This window comes from Planococcus citri, chromosome 1, assembly GCF_950023065.1.
Source record: "Planococcus citri chromosome 1, ihPlaCitr1.1, whole genome shotgun sequence".
Classification (NCBI taxonomy): Eukaryota; Metazoa; Arthropoda; class Insecta; order Hemiptera; family Pseudococcidae; genus Planococcus; species Planococcus citri.
This window is the reverse complement of record NC_088677.1, coordinates 62723486-62739459: the sequence shown is the minus strand read 5'-3', so window position 1 is coordinate 62739459 and position 15974 is coordinate 62723486. Positions and strand designations below refer to the sequence as shown.

At 34.0% G+C, this 15974-nt stretch overlaps 1 protein-coding gene across 1 annotated transcript; it reads left to right on the top strand.

The window, feature by feature from the left end:
* Window positions 1–10379: 10379 nt before the first annotated feature.
* Window positions 10380–12894, top strand: LOC135833236 (speckle-type POZ protein B-like). The gene is made up of 2 exons (XM_065346940.1): window positions 10380–10597; window positions 10928–12894. Exons 1-2 carry the CDS (start codon window positions 10541–10543, stop codon window positions 11990–11992), a joined length of 1122 nt encoding a protein of 373 aa, XP_065203012.1. The 5' UTR covers window positions 10380–10540; the 3' UTR covers window positions 11993–12894.
* The last annotated feature ends 3080 nt before the right edge of the window (window positions 12895–15974 follow it).

The following is a 15974-nucleotide window of genomic DNA, read 5'->3' as shown; positions in this document are numbered from 1 at the left end:
CGGCCATTTATCATTATCCCAGCGTATTTACTAATTACCAAAGTTTTTGTTTGGTATTTATTCTGTAATTTGGCTTTTTCGATATTCGGCTTACCTATACCTATATTCGCTCTAGAGTACGATGCGGTGCTCGGTATGGTTTAGTTTTTGCAAACGTTCCGTCGAGTTGGCGGACGCGGATTTCATTCTGCATGATAATTACAGGGTGTCAATGACACGCCTAAAGTGTAATTTATCACCTCGTTGTTTTCTTTATATAGGATAATTGATGTAAAATATACCGACCTATACAGCAGGATGGCTGATAAGGTAGGTAAACCTATCCCCAGTAGGTACCTATTATTTCTCTTAAACAGTCTCAAACAAGATATTGATCTTGGAAGGGAGGAGAGGGCAGTTTTTAACGCTAAATTTATCACAGTTTTGATGATGTAAAATAAAATTAAACGTCGCGTGCGTTCAATAAGCAGTGTTGCTTAATTTTTTTTTAAATTTTTTCAAGTAAATGGAGTAATAGAGTGCGTTTGGTGTTGGTCTGAAAAATATATTTTCCAGGGTCCAGGCACAAAATCAAAATTTGAAAAAATTCTATTTTCAATTCCAAGCATCAAAAAAAGTTTAAATTTATTTAGTTGTCTTATTTTGACCTCTTTCTGATGTATTTCATGAATAAAATGATATAAATCACACTCATAGCAAAAAAAATTAAAATTCGTTCATTTTTTACATTTTTATTCAAATTTTGAATTTTTTGTGATGAGTTCATTTGTGATCTGTCACGAGAAAACCAACCTAGTGTCCAAAACGTACATTTTACAGGAAGGGCATTTGAAGTTTTGAGTCTATGTATTAGGCGATCTAAAATTTGTAGGTCCTGTAGGTCCATGAAACTTGGACCACTTTTGGCCCCCATGACTGCCAACATTACCCGATTTTTTTTTTTTCAGAATTATCAGATTTAAGGTTGCCAAGTCCAATAATCCAAATTTTCTTAAAATCAATTTTTTCGATTTTTTTGAATTTTTTGCCAAAAATGTTGCAAAAACTACTCGAGTATGAATTATTTAATGAAGAATAAGTTATTATTATTAAATTTATCACGTTTCTTAACAAATTTGTTCAAGGTGAGAAGAGTTGATTTTTCCAACTCAAGCCTTACTCAAATTTCAAAATATGGCACAAATCCTCCAAATGTGAGCCGATTGTAGCAAAAATTTGCATTTCGACTCCCCAGAACATACCTTTCAAGAAAATCAAAAAAATTTTTTTTTCAATTTTTACTGTAGTTGCTCTATTTTTTTGACCTCAGATTTAGGGTCAAGAGAATCGTTCGCGAACGTTTCAACCCCCACAGTCGGATTCAGCACCCTAAGTACTACTAATATCCACCATAAAAAAGATATTGATTTTTTGGACACTAAGTTGGTTTTCTCGTGACAGATCACACATTTCATGGAGTGAAATGAGTTTTTTCAACTTTTTCAGCGTATATGTAAAAATAGGGGTCAAATGGGTCAACTTCACCAGTCAAATTTTTTTCAAGTTTAAATCAAAAAATCACAATTTTTCTCAAACTTTCAATTTTTTTAAATTGACTTGATAGAGTGAGAGGGGTATTATTGGGACTGAGGGAAATTATTTTAATTCATACTTACGTGTATAAGCCAATAATTATTCCTTTGTCGTTGTGGTTCCTTGTGCTTTACAGGACATTGGAAAACGCACTTTTGTGGTACCCTAACAGGGTGAGGCGAATGCCTATTGCCACTGCGATTATTCTGGGGAATCGACGTTGTTTTGAGCTTCCTCGTAGTAGTTTCCCATTGCTTTGAGCTTCCTCGTAGTAGTTTCCCGTTGCTTTCTATGCTATGTACAAAGTAACTCATACATCGCTAGCCGGGTTCTTACAACCCTGAGTTCTGTAATCACTGCTATGAGTGCTACCTATAGTTGCTCAACCAGTTACAGCTTTTTGATACCAGCAACAGATTGCGTGCCTTTCTGTTGCCTCAGCTGTTCTGGTGCTCGGAGCTTAACATGTAAAAGATGTTACATGCACTTAGGGAATGAATAATTACCTTGCCAAGGATAACTCAGATAATAGGAGAGGTTTCAATAAATACCTTCTACTTTACACATAAATCATTCCAAAGTACCAAATCAATACACATATTCGACACAAGTGTTAGTTATGTGATTTATTGATATTAAAGAACAATTAGAAAGTAGGTACACTTTAAGGGATAATAAATATAAAATAATTACGAGACTATTTTATAATAGATACAAGCTCTGGCTTCTATTGTACGACTCACATTACCAACTAGAATGATCTTAATAATAATGATAAGTGCAGGCTTATTAATTATTAATTAGTGATGAAGTAATATTATGTTAATGGAAATGGAATTAATTATACTTACTAATGACACTGTATGTTTTTTTTTGCCTCTTTCGTGGATATCCCCAATGATAGACAACATCGACAGAAATGTATTACTTACATGAAGTACCTTTTCTACAAGACATATTCTCCAATGGCTGGCAAGATTGCAGAATATGCAATGTACCGCGATAATTAGACATAATTTGAATAAAATCACGTTGTCAGCACAAATTATCCACTTAATGAAGTGGGCTAAGACAGGAAAGAGGGGTGGAGGGGAAAAGCTCCGCTGCCTGCCTATGCATCTATAAGTTGACAGAGAACCAACCAGCCATTGCAAGTAGCCAAAACTAAGTAAAGCTGCTGGTTAGATATCTGATGCAGGAGCCTTCAAGCTACGAGCCGCGGATCTATAAATAGAATTCTCACGTTACCCTACTTCCAGTACATAGGGATATATTCATTTAACCATCTTTAAGGCGATGAAGGCATATTTCCTCATACTTATCAGACTTTACAAAATAACGCCATCCCAATTTTTAAATATGTTATTCAGCATAAAAAGTTGTCCATAATATATTTTTTTTCATAATTTTTGAAAGTCGAAACGATATGAAAACTACGTTTTGAAACTTTTCAAACTAATTTTTAATTTTTTGTACAAAAACAAGTGCCGACACTGCAGATTTTTATGATATCACAAAAAAACTTTTCAAAACCCATAACTATTAGAAAAAGTTCCATTTTGGTTGGTATCGCGGTTATCGAGTAATCCACTGCTAAAATGGATGATACTTCAAGTTCACTGTAAACTTTGACACCCCCCTAGCAGCCTTTAAAAAAGTGCTAGAGGGCAGCGATTTGCGCCATTGGTCATCCCTTTAAAAATTCTTTCCGCAGGAAAAATTTCAAAAAAAAAAAATCGCCGACCCCCTTACTACTTCTTGGTTGAATTGACGTGGAATGACCCACAGGTGTAAAAATTACAAGCTCCTTCTCTCGCTATCAAGTATTCACGTAAAAAATGGAGGAAGTTTTAGTAAATCATCAAATGAAACTGGTAAAAAAAAAGCAAAGGAAATTGTTTGACCAGACTTCATTTTTGGTTCAAGTTGATATAGAATATTCCAAGAGTTTTAAATCAATTCAACGCGAATGTAAAAATTCAGCTCTTAATTACCTACCTACCCTTTACTCGACACCTTTTCATAATCACTTACCTTATTCGAGCAAACTCGAACGTTTCAGAAAATCGAGTCGATAGTTGGATATTCTCATCGCTTTGATAATCTTAATTCGAATACTTTGCGGGTAATTTCTCGCCACCACGTTTGAAAATAATTAAAACCGAACATAATAGATTTATTGAATACTAAAGCGTTTGATTTTTAACTACCAATATAATATGTATAAAAGGGGATCAGAAGTGGGAATGTGGGGTTGATACGAAGATCGCAGTGTAAGCCATCGGTGTCTTGGAAAGAATACAGACGCAGCAGATACGATCAAAGGATGAAGTCTTTTGAGCGATGAAGATGAATGAAGTTTCAAAAGCTAAGACAGAGCTTTTTATCGGGTTATAATTTACAACTTTACCGAAGCTAAGTAGATGGATACGCCCGGTTATCTCTAACTTATCTAAACGTATACCAAGGGGCGAACGACGGCGAAGTCTATTTAGTTTTAGATAGCTTCGCACTCCTCTCCTGGCCGATCCTCGTGTTACTCTCGCCGCCGAACCTTAACGAGCGTTAAACACGCACCTATATAGTACAGCATAGCCGCATACTCGTAGCGCTTCAAACGTTGAAAATCCATCGTTAACCAGACATACGAATAATCCATCATTTATTTCCCAAGAATACTAAATTACAAGCCTCGCTATGTTTTTCTCTCTTTCCTCGACTGACTCCTGCGAGCGTGAAATTTTCTCGTCGTAATTACCCTTACACACCGTTGTAATTTTTTTTCTATCTCGGGACTGGATGCGAGGAGAAGCGAAAGGAAGCAGAAAAAAGACCATCGCTTATGGCACACGTATAAATTACGCACCCGTTGCGTAATTTAACGTCAAGAAGAGCTCCAAAGTTTGGTTTGGTTTAAGGTAGGTGTATACTGGACAAGAGAGTTTATTGACCCGGATAGACGAAAGACATTGGCCAAGTTTATTGAAGTAGCGCCAATTTTCATTTTCCTTCGGGGATGTAACGATATTTTTAGCAACTTTGTTTTACTCGTTCGTAACAATTCCTCCCTCGCTGGGTTTCTGCAAACCTACTTTTCTGAAACCGTTTATCACATTTACAATCGCCAATCAACAAATTCGACAACTTTCATTACACTTGTTGAATTTTATCCTCGAATGAGTTTCTTTTTTCTCGGTTTTTAAAACGTGAATGGTTTTTGTTTTGTTTTTGGTTATTTTTTCCATTAATATGGGCATTGATTTATGGAAATTTTGGCTGAACCGATTTCGATGGAACTTGAAATCTCACAAATCCTCCACCAATTCCTAACGAATTGTTTATTAACAAGTGGATCTAACTGTTCGCGAACGAATTGATCAATTCTTCAATTTAGGAATCAATTCGTTCGCAAATGATTCACCAAAAATCATTCAATTCGTTCGCGAATGATTCACCAAAAATTATTAAATTTGTTCGTGAATGATTCACAAAAAATTAGGTAAATGAATCGATTCGTTCGCGAACGAGTCACTTATACGAATCAATTCGTTCGCAAATGATTCACCAAAAGTTATTCAATTTGTTTGTGAATGATTCACCAAAATTTGAGTAAATGAATCGATTCTTTCGCGAACGAGTCACTTGATACGAATCGATTCGTTCACGAACGAGCCACTTAGGTTTACAATTAATCAATTCGTTCGCGAACGAGTGACTTATGGCCTACAAATCAATTCGTTCGCGAATGATTCACCAGCAAAAATTGTTAAATTTGTTCGTGAATGATTCACAAAAAATTAAGGAAATGAATCGATTCGTTCGCGAATGATTCACCAGCAAAAATTGTTAAATTTGTTCGTGAATGATTCACAAAAAATTAAGGAAATGAATCGATTCGTTCGCGAACGAGTCACTTATACGAATCAATTCGTTCGCGAATGATTCACCAAAAATTATTCAATTCGTTCGTGAATGATTCGCCAAAAGTTGAGTAAATGAATCGAATCGTTCGTGAATGAGTCACTTATACGAATCGATTCGTTCACGAACGAGTCACTTGGGTTTACAAATCAGTTCGTTCGCGAATGATTCACTAAAAATTATTCAACTCGTTCGCGAATGATTCGCCAACTATTAATCAATTCGTTCGCGAATGATTTACCAACTATTAATCAATTTGTTCGCGAGTGATTCGTCTAGAAATCAATCAATTTATTCAATCGTCAATCGGTTGTGAATGATTTGATTCGATTCACTTCGCTGGAAAACAGATCAACTATACAATAGTTTCACAAAAACCGAATCAATCGTAAATTAATTGATCCGTTTGCGAATGATTCACCAAGAAATCAATCAATTTATTTAATCACCAATCGTTCGTAAATGATTCGATTCGATTGTATAAACAGATCAATTGCTATACAAAATGTTCTAAAAAAGTGACTCAATTTGTTCATAAAAATTTGGTGAGTGTTTTTTTAAAATGCTCTAATTCCTTGAATTTTCAGTTTGGGCAAAAAATAAATACAACTCAACTTGTACGATTTTCAATGCTTCACCAAAAAAGTCATCTTTATGTTCGAAATTGAAGGAGCTAAAGCACTTTGAACCTTTTAATCAATCATAGCTCCTTCAATTTTGAAAATAGTTCAATAGGGTCTGCAACTTCTGCAACTTTACTTACATCCACGTATGGTTAATAGGTAGGTAGCTGTATTACTGGGAAAAACACTTCATACAGTCCTGAAACATAGAATACACAGTACTTTGTAATTATTTTTTTTCGCGATTTTAATTTTAAGCCAAAGATTGGAAATTCCAACTCATCCTGATACACCTTACAAATTTTTACACAAAACATACAAGTATGTATAATGTACTCGTATATACCTACATACGATCTTACTCGCAGTTGAAAATTACCTACGTTAACGAATCCATCATACCATAATATACTAACGTTTCTGAAAAGAACACCCAGAAAGCACTACTCAAGTATACAGTCTCATGAATGAGGTTTTTTTTTCTAAGACTAAATTTTTAATAACGTCTTCAACCAAATCCCATCGTTGTTGAAGAGAATCGTCGAGAGCGGAGAGCATCTATGAAAGAGCTACCATCACAGGTTGTATTTCTTTTCGAACATCTTCTCGTGCAAACTTTAGTTCAGACGGTTGTAGAATACACTTAGGCTTGTTTAGATTGCACGTGCTTTTGTAGTACCCATATTTAAATATAGATACCTACCTATACTCGCACTGGTGTATGAAAAAGCTTATACTGCAGCCAGAGGTTTTTTCCAACAGCTGAATTTACTATAACACAGCTCATAGTATATCTACATAGGTAATAGGTGTATATATTTTACATTGGTATAACATCTTTTCAAGTCATATCATCCGCTCAAACACTTCCGCTATAGTTAGGAATGCAATTCTATCGCGTAAAATGTTAAAGAAATACTCCCACATACAAGAATATTCCTATCACAAACGTATATACTGTATAGGTAGAGGTACCTACACCTATACGAGATGTTATTACCTCTATCTCTTTTGATCCATGTTTCCTATAGTTGAATTGGCGAAATAATTTATCCCTTTTATGTGAAATTCCGATGGAAATTTTGGCAAAACCATCAATTTCAATTTAACTTTAACAACGGTAATATTTAGCACAACGAATATGAACACGTCATAATTCGCCAAATATAATAAATCGTAATATAACGCAATTAATCGCGTTATGGAAACGAAATGTCGATTGAAATTAATTAAAATTACTTGGCGACAAATTTTCACTTGTCATCGGGCTTGTCGTTTGAAATTGGAATGTTTTTGCGTTTTTCTTCTTCTTTTTGCTTTACACTCGTTTGACGGAACGACGTGAAATTAATTTTAGAGTAGATAATTACTTACTTCGGAATTCTTTTTATGGGTGAGGAAAAAATTGATTGAAAAAAACATTAGAATGACAGTTTGGAAATTGTCAGTTTCATTTCATTGGATGATACAGTAGTACCTAACTTGAACCATGAAAAAGTGCTCATTATTGAACGAATCTAAGTAGGTAAGTTGAATAATTTTAAAACCAGAGCAGGAAATGCGAATGTTACTGAAAATTGATAAGATACCCGAAAAATTGACCTCAATTATGCAAGAATCGATTAAAAAACGTACATCTTGCAACAAAATTGATTATAATGGTTATAAATATCGCAAAATTAAAGAAAAATAGAAAAGACAAAAACCTACGTAAACAAAATATGGTTTTGAAAATTTGAGAGGGTGGCAGCCTTCTCACCATGAATATGAGATGCATGTTTGAGTAGGTATTTGGTCAGAAAACAGCCTTTAGAGATGAAATTTCATTTTGAAATATTCAGTGTAAAAGTGCTTCTAAACAAATACATATGAGGTGCTTACATCTCATTTCCCCTTCAAATTCTAAACTAAAAATTCGACAAATTTTCAAAATTTTCGCGCTTATTTTGTCAAAAATGGAATTTTTCCTAAATCAAAAACAAAAATTGTCAAAAATTTCATTTTTTCCATATTTTTTTTTGAATTTTAAAAATTCCAAAAATGAAAATTTTCAAAATTAAAAACCTTGCTATATTTGACCTCATTCCATTCCATTTTTGTTGTCATGTAAAAATTTTTCTTTACGAGTTGCAGCGTAGATGAGTTTTTCCTTTGGAGTCCTAAAAAGGAGGAGGATATTGGAAAAATTTTCAGATGATAAAATTTCGTAGTAAATGTCCATCTACTTATAGCGTTTTGTTTCTGTCTGCATCTTCAAATTTGGGGTTGGAATTGACTAAATGCTAACTCTGAATTGGCGTCAAGATAAAAACTCTTCACCCAATCCTAGGCTAAGTGGGCTCAAAATTTTTCGGAGTCTTCCACTCAAAGTGAACTTTCTGTTTTTGTATTTGTACACAGCAAAGTATTCAAGTCTGAAGTCGTGGCAATCTCTAATTTTTTTTTGTAATTTCAGTGACAAAAGCATACCTATCTATAGATTTGAATTTTTGATCATGAATTTTTTTCGAATTTCGAATTTTTTAATGGTTTAATCAGTGCAAGGAGATCCATAGATACAGAACATTTCTGAAAAAAAAAAATTCAGCAGCCCAAACGAAAAATTAAGGGTTTTACTAGTCACTGAAATAAAATTTGAATTTTTCAGAACAGTCTCAAAAATTGAATTTTCAAAATCAGGTGTAGGGTATAGATTTTGACCTTCATTGATAACTTATGACTACTCATTCGAAGATCTTTTAGGTACCTGCCATCTTGATTTAATTTTTTTTTGCAACGCATTAATTTATCGTTATAATAGTGAATTAAGAAGAACTTCGGAAATATGTTTTTTTAATGTTTGTCAAATTAATCGTCAGCAATGAAATTATTCTGTAAACTCATGTTCTTTAAACGAGAGCTTATTGAGAAATCCGTTACTCAAATTAAGTATAAATACCATTTATTCTCATCTATATTTTTCTTCAAATGAAATCATATTATGTGAGATTAACTATCAAAAATTTGTTTTTTCTGAAATCAAGATTTGAGTAAAGATTAACATGCCAACGGCAGTGATATTAATCAAAAGACGTCATTCAATTTGAAATAATAATTTGTTTAGTTTTAATGGCTCAATGTACGTAATTTGGTATGAGTGTTCGTTGAATTGAACGACATTTCTGCTTTATATTATTGTTGTTGTTGGTTTTCTTGAAATTTATCTACCTAAAAGTGATTTTTAATTTCGGAATGCCCAATTGTGTAGTTTTCATTTAACCGATCAATTCACGAGTTGAAATTGTTTGAAGAATACTTACAAAACACAAACCTAATTTATGAAACTTTCAAGTAGGTAAACGCAGATTTTCTGGATTTTTTTTCTTATTTTTTAGAATCTAAATCGAATTTTAGCACGAATGAAATTGATTTTTTTTAAATGACTTTGTAAGTGCGGTAATCTTAAAATTTAGGTACTTGATTTAGTTCCACTTTTTATAGCCCTAAACATAGTGACGTGAGTTTAATTTCAAAAAAAAAAAACAATTTCTAAAAAAAACTCCATTCCAAGCCGAAAAAAAATGAGAAAATGTGACAAAAATATTAAAACATATGGCTTGATGAAAAATGACCCACAGGTAAAAAAAATACCGAAATTTTCCATTCAAACTAATTTTAGGAATTACAAACATTCAAATTAATCTATTCGTAGTCATCCTGTTTATAGATATTTTTCAATCGAATTTCCGCTTATACAAAGTATCATTATCAGTACTACTAACCACTAAACGTAGGAATAGATAACATAAAAATCGCGAAAAAATTTTTCCTTCTAGATAGTAGATTACCATTGATTCAGTGATTTATCGGTAATTATAAATAGTTCTACGTAATTTGACAGATCCAAATATCCCTAGAATTCTTTTCAATAGGTAATTTGATCATTCAGCTAAATTTAATCCGAATGTGTCTTTTCCTAGTGAATTTTTGTGAACCCGGAAGCTACACATTCGAAAAATTATTCATTGAATTTTCCCCTCAAAATAGCCATGCAAATTTCCCTTCCTCGAAGCTGAAAGATTTTTTATAAAATATTGATAAAATCTGATCCGGGTCTGATACGTAACCTTTATCTTTCGAATTAATACCTAATCACGCGTTTCCTATCTGTTCAGCATTTTTTCTTAAGCAACAAGGTAGTATATCTAGGAAATTCTTTTCGCAATCAATCGATACATCAAATTATATCAAATTATACTTGATACTTAGTTAAGAGTACCGCAATTAGTATTTGTCGAGTTCATCATCGGAAGCAATTAAAGTTCAAATGCTGTGGGTATAATGTAGTGTGGCTGGCATTTAATTTTCATAGTTCTCATTTTACTGGTATTACGTCCGGTTTAGTTTCTATTGAGTATTATTTCGTTTTAAATTTTTTTAGAATAATGAATTCTGTCAATTTATGGACGGTATTTTTAATTTTTATCTTCGATTTAAGCAAAGTAAGTAACATGTGGTATATCTATTTTTAATTTTTTTTCCTACTTGATATTTCTATTAATACACGTGGAAGCTCGATTCGTGGCATTTTGAAGCCTATAACAGGCAAAAATATTTGCAATAAATGAGAAAATTTCGTGATTTAATTTGGAGGAAAAAATGCCAAAAATGCTAAATGAAGCAGACTGAATGTTGGAAATTTACGAAAAATAATTAAGATCGGAATGGAAAATTTCCTCAGCATGGACTATTTCTTTAAATTTTTGATAGATAAGAATTTGTTTTCGATTAATTAATAATTCCATCTGACTTTTTCTTTCTACTTCCTACAGTGTTTTTGTGAATGGACACGATCAGATGACATAACTGCGAATAAAGTTCATTGTAATAGTACGGTGCTTGTTCATAAAGTACACTTCGTTTGGACAATTACGAATATGGATTTTCTCAAAGTCGGCGGAGAAAATGTAGTAGATTCGCCTAAATTCTCTTCTCCAACAAATCCTAAAATCAAATGGTTGCTACGATTTACACCTCGCCCCAAAGATTTCGATTTGCAATTGCATATGGTTTCGGAATGCGAAGAAAAAACAGTATTGGCCAAAGCCAGAGTTGCCATGCTAGATGACGATGGCAACGTTATATGCTGCGGTGAAAAAGAATTGGGTCCTTTCCAAGATTCACTCACGACCGACTTTCGCAAAGGTTGGATATGTATTCACAGGAAAATTCGCAAGATGAATTTGCTCTGCAATGTATTAAAAATCCAGTGTAATATCACGTTTTCGGAACCCAATGCCACGTTGGTGAAACACGAACACAATGCACTTTTCGATCAATTCAACGCGCCCTCTGAACTCAAAAGAGACTTGGGGTACTTATTGAAAAATTATACTTACTCGGATGTGGTAGTTTTGGTGAACGATAAATCCTTCCCTGCTCATAAGGCTATTTTAGCTGTTCGTAGTAACATTCTCGCCGGCATGTTGCAAGCTACTGAGAGAACTCCCGAACACAAACATCGCATTATTATTCGAGATCTGAAAGAAGAAGTTGTTAACGAAATGTTAAGATATATTTATGTCGGAGAATGCCAAAACTTGGAAAGGCTAGCCAAGGAGTTATTAGTCGCCGCGTGTAAATACGAGTTGGAAGGCTTGAAGAGAATTTGCGTGCAGGCTTTGTCTCAAGCTTTGACTGTCGACAATGTTTCGGAGATATTGATATTCGCCGATAATTGGAACGTAGCTGAATTGAAAGCTAAAACCGTCAGATTTGTCGCTTCCAGATATACCGAAATATCGAATACAGATGGTTGGAAAACTGTTATAAACTCGAGTCCTCATTTAGTGCACGAAGTATGTCAAGAAATCGCCACCAATCAAAATTCGTCATGAAATCAGTGTTAATCACCGAGTAATATTTATTTATATCATTTTTCAAGTTTGTCTTTGTCATGTTTCAACATCTCCTTCCCCCCTCTTCCACCCTTCCCATTGCAAAGTGGCTGGCATTTTTATGTCTTGAAAAATGCGAAACATGCGTTGGTAATATGTTGTGAAAATGGCCAGAATATTTTTCTAAAAGACATTCGTTGTGGGTACATATCAAAATTCAGATTCTTTTTTCGCAGAACTCAAGGACAGTTTTGAAGTAATAGGAGATTTTTTTAAAAGAAAAGAAATAAATATCCCACTTTATCTAGGTACTTTTAAAGACATAAAAATCCTAGCCTCGAAAATGAATCAGTTGAGCGAAATTTTAATTTGATGTATCTTTTTGGTAATGTATGGAGATGAATTAATTTTCTATTTGCAGTATTTGGCCATTTGCTATAGCAATGCAATTGAATTTTTATGATGTGTCCTTGCACCGTATAGCGATAACATACCCAATGTATAGTTTTTAGTAGGCTACCTGTGAATTGGCGTAAATATGTGTACATAAGTGTACTTTATTGCTTATTTGTTGATGTACCTATTTAAGCACATAAAATCATAAGTTCCCTATGTATATAGGTAATGTACATACTCTCATTTAATAGATAAGTAATTTTTGTGCTTTTTTCATTTATAAGATTTTCGTTATCATTCAAGAATTCGACTCGAATATTTCTACCTACCTCATCTTTGAAGACCTAGTTTATCAATTGGTTATTTAATTTTCCAAGCTTGGTCAGTTTTTTCTCATTTTCTGACCTTCTAAATACGTCATTATTTGTAAGTTGTATTATACGTATACTTGTAATTTTGCGTGTGTTTTTTTATGAATATATTTTTGATGACTGGCGGGTACTTAATATTTGACGTTATTTCTGTTAATTTTTTTCTTCTAATCACCAAGTATTTCATGCCAAAGGTTAACTCAACATACCTAATTTTGTATCTAGGTATGAAGATATCACTTGTAATCTTGCCTACTTCCTATTTCATTCGATGATCGAATGGGAAAGCGGGACACAAAAAATAAATTCATTTGATTTGATTCGGCAATTCACTATTACCAATCAATGTGGAAATTTTGAAACCATGAATGAAGAGCATTCCATTCACCAAGAAGTCACCTGACATTCTAAAAAGTTTTCAAAGGCCGTGAGGACATTTGGGTGTTTTTTTTTACCAACAATTCGCCATAAAAATGACAAAAAAACCATGTGGTGTATTCTGGCGAATCTGTCATCAGGAAGTCGCCAGAATTCACCAAGGAGTCACCAGACGTTCAAAAAAAAGTTCTAGGGTCATGACGTCATGAGGATATTCTGGAGATTTTTTCATAATAAATTCACCTGAAAAAAAGTCAAAAACTCACTCCGTTACTTCTGGTGAATTCGTCACCATGAAGTCACAAGAATTCACCAAATAGTCACTTGACATTCAAAAAAAAATCCTAGGGTCATGAGGACATTCTGATGATTTTTTCATAATAAATCCACCTAAAAAAAAGTCAAAAATTCAATTGGTGACTTCTGGTGAATCAGTCACCAAGAAGTCACCAGAATTCATCAAGGCTCACCACACATTTAAAAATTTTTTTCAAAGGCTATGAAGTCATTCCCGTGATTTTTTCACCAACAATTCGCCATGAAAAAGACGATGAATCCAGTTGGTGACTCATGATGAATCTATCACCAAAAAGTCACCAGAATTCACCAAGGAATCACCAGCCATTCAAAAAAATTTTCTAGGGCAGTGATGACGTTCTGGTGGTTTTTTCACCAACAATTCGCCTCAAAAATGACAAAAAAACCACGTGGTGTATTCTGATAAATCTGTCACCAAGAATTCACCAGAACTCACGAAGGATTCACCAGACTTTCGACAAAAATTTGTAGGGTCATGAGGACATTCTGGTGATTTTTTCATAATAAATTCACATTAAAAAAAGTTGAATACTCAGTTGGTGACTTCTGGTGAATCTGTCACCAGGAAGTCGCCAGAACTCACCAATGAGTCACCAGACTTTCGACAATAATTTCTAGGGTCATGAGGACATTATGGTGATTTTTTCATCATAAATTCGCCACAAAAAAGTTAAAAACTCACTCCGTTATTTCTGGTGAATTCGTCACCATGAAGTCACAAGAATTCACTAAAGAGTCACCTGACATTCAAAAAAAAATCCTAGGGTCATGAAGACATTCTGGTGATCTTTTCATAATAAATCCACCTAAAAAAAGTCAAAAATCAATTGATGACTTCTGGTGAATCTGTCACCAAGAAGTCACCAGAATTCACCAAGGATCATCAGACATTCTAAAAAATGTTCAAAGGGCATGAGGTCATTTTAGTGATTTTTTCACCAACGATTCCCCATTGAAAAAGACGATTAACCCACTTGGTGAATTTTTGGTGACTATTTGGTGACTTCTGGTGAATCTGACAACAAGAAGTCACCAGACATTCACTAAGGAGTCACCATACATTCAAAAGAAATGTCTAGGGTCATGAGAACACTCTGATGATTTCTTCATCAACAGTTCGCAATAAGCAAGATGAAAAACCGGTTGGTGACTTCTGGAGAATCTGTCATCAAGAAGTCACCAGAATTCACCAAAGAGTTACCAGACATTCAAAAAAAATTCCTAGGGTCATGAGGACATGCTGACGATTTCTTCATCAACAATTCCCCCATAAAAAAGGGAGAAAAACCCTTGGGGACTTCTGGTGAATTCGTCACCATGAAGTCACCAGAATTAACCAAAGACCCACCAGACATTTTAAAAAAATCCTACAGTCATGTGGACATTCTGGTGATTTTTTCATAATAAATCCAACTAAAAAAAGTCAAAAAATCCACTGGTAAATCCGTCACCAAGAAGTCACCAGAATTCACCAAGGATCACCAGACGTCGTCATTTTAGTGATTTTTTCACCAACAATTCCTCATTGAAAATTACGATTAACTCATTTGGTGAATTTCTGGTGACTACTTGGTGACTTCTGGTGAATCTGTCACCAAGAAGTCACGAGAATTCACCAAGGAGTCATCAGACATTCAAAAGAAACTTCTAGGGTCATGAGCACATTCTGATGATTTCTTCATCAACAATTTGCCATAAAAAAGAAAAAAAACATTGATGACTTCTGGTGAATCTGCCACCATGAAGTCGTCAGAATTCACCAAAGAGTCCACAGAAATTCAAAATAAATTTCTAGGGTCATGAGGACATTCTGGTGATTTCTTCATCATAAATTCACCTGGAAAAAGGATGATATTTCCACTTGGTGACCTCTGGTGAATCTGTCACATGAAGTCACCACGCCAAGGATCACCAGACCTTCTAAAAAATTTTCAATTGTGCCATGAGAGCATTCTCGTGATTTTTTCACCAACAATTCTCCATAAAAAAGACGACATTTTGCCTCCTTCTTCCATGCGGCCTTAAAATTTTCATCCGATTGTGCCAACATTTATTTTTTTTAATATTGTTGCAATTTCTCTTCTCAAATGTTATGAAAACCAAAGTTTTGAGATTTTAGCCGTCAACGAAGTGTTGAAATCTTCCAAATTATTTTTAAGGATGGAATTGTCATTTTCGGAAAGATCATGGTCTGAAATTCATATAATCGGAATTTCAGCTACCCTAATTGATTTTTGGGTTTTTGGCGAGTTCTTGAAAATCAAAATCGACCACAATATACAGCTTGGAGATGAACTAACATTCTGTACCTTACAAACATACGAAAACGTAGTTCTTTATGTAAAAATTAAACAATAAGTACCTACACTTCATCTTTGCCATTACAGTCTCTTTAAATAAATTAACCTAGGTACATTCTTCCTTAAGAAAATTTTCTCAATAAAAATACGAACATACTCCAATGAGGAGAAAAACACCACACGTACAATCGTACTACACAAACATAGTAAATTCCAAGA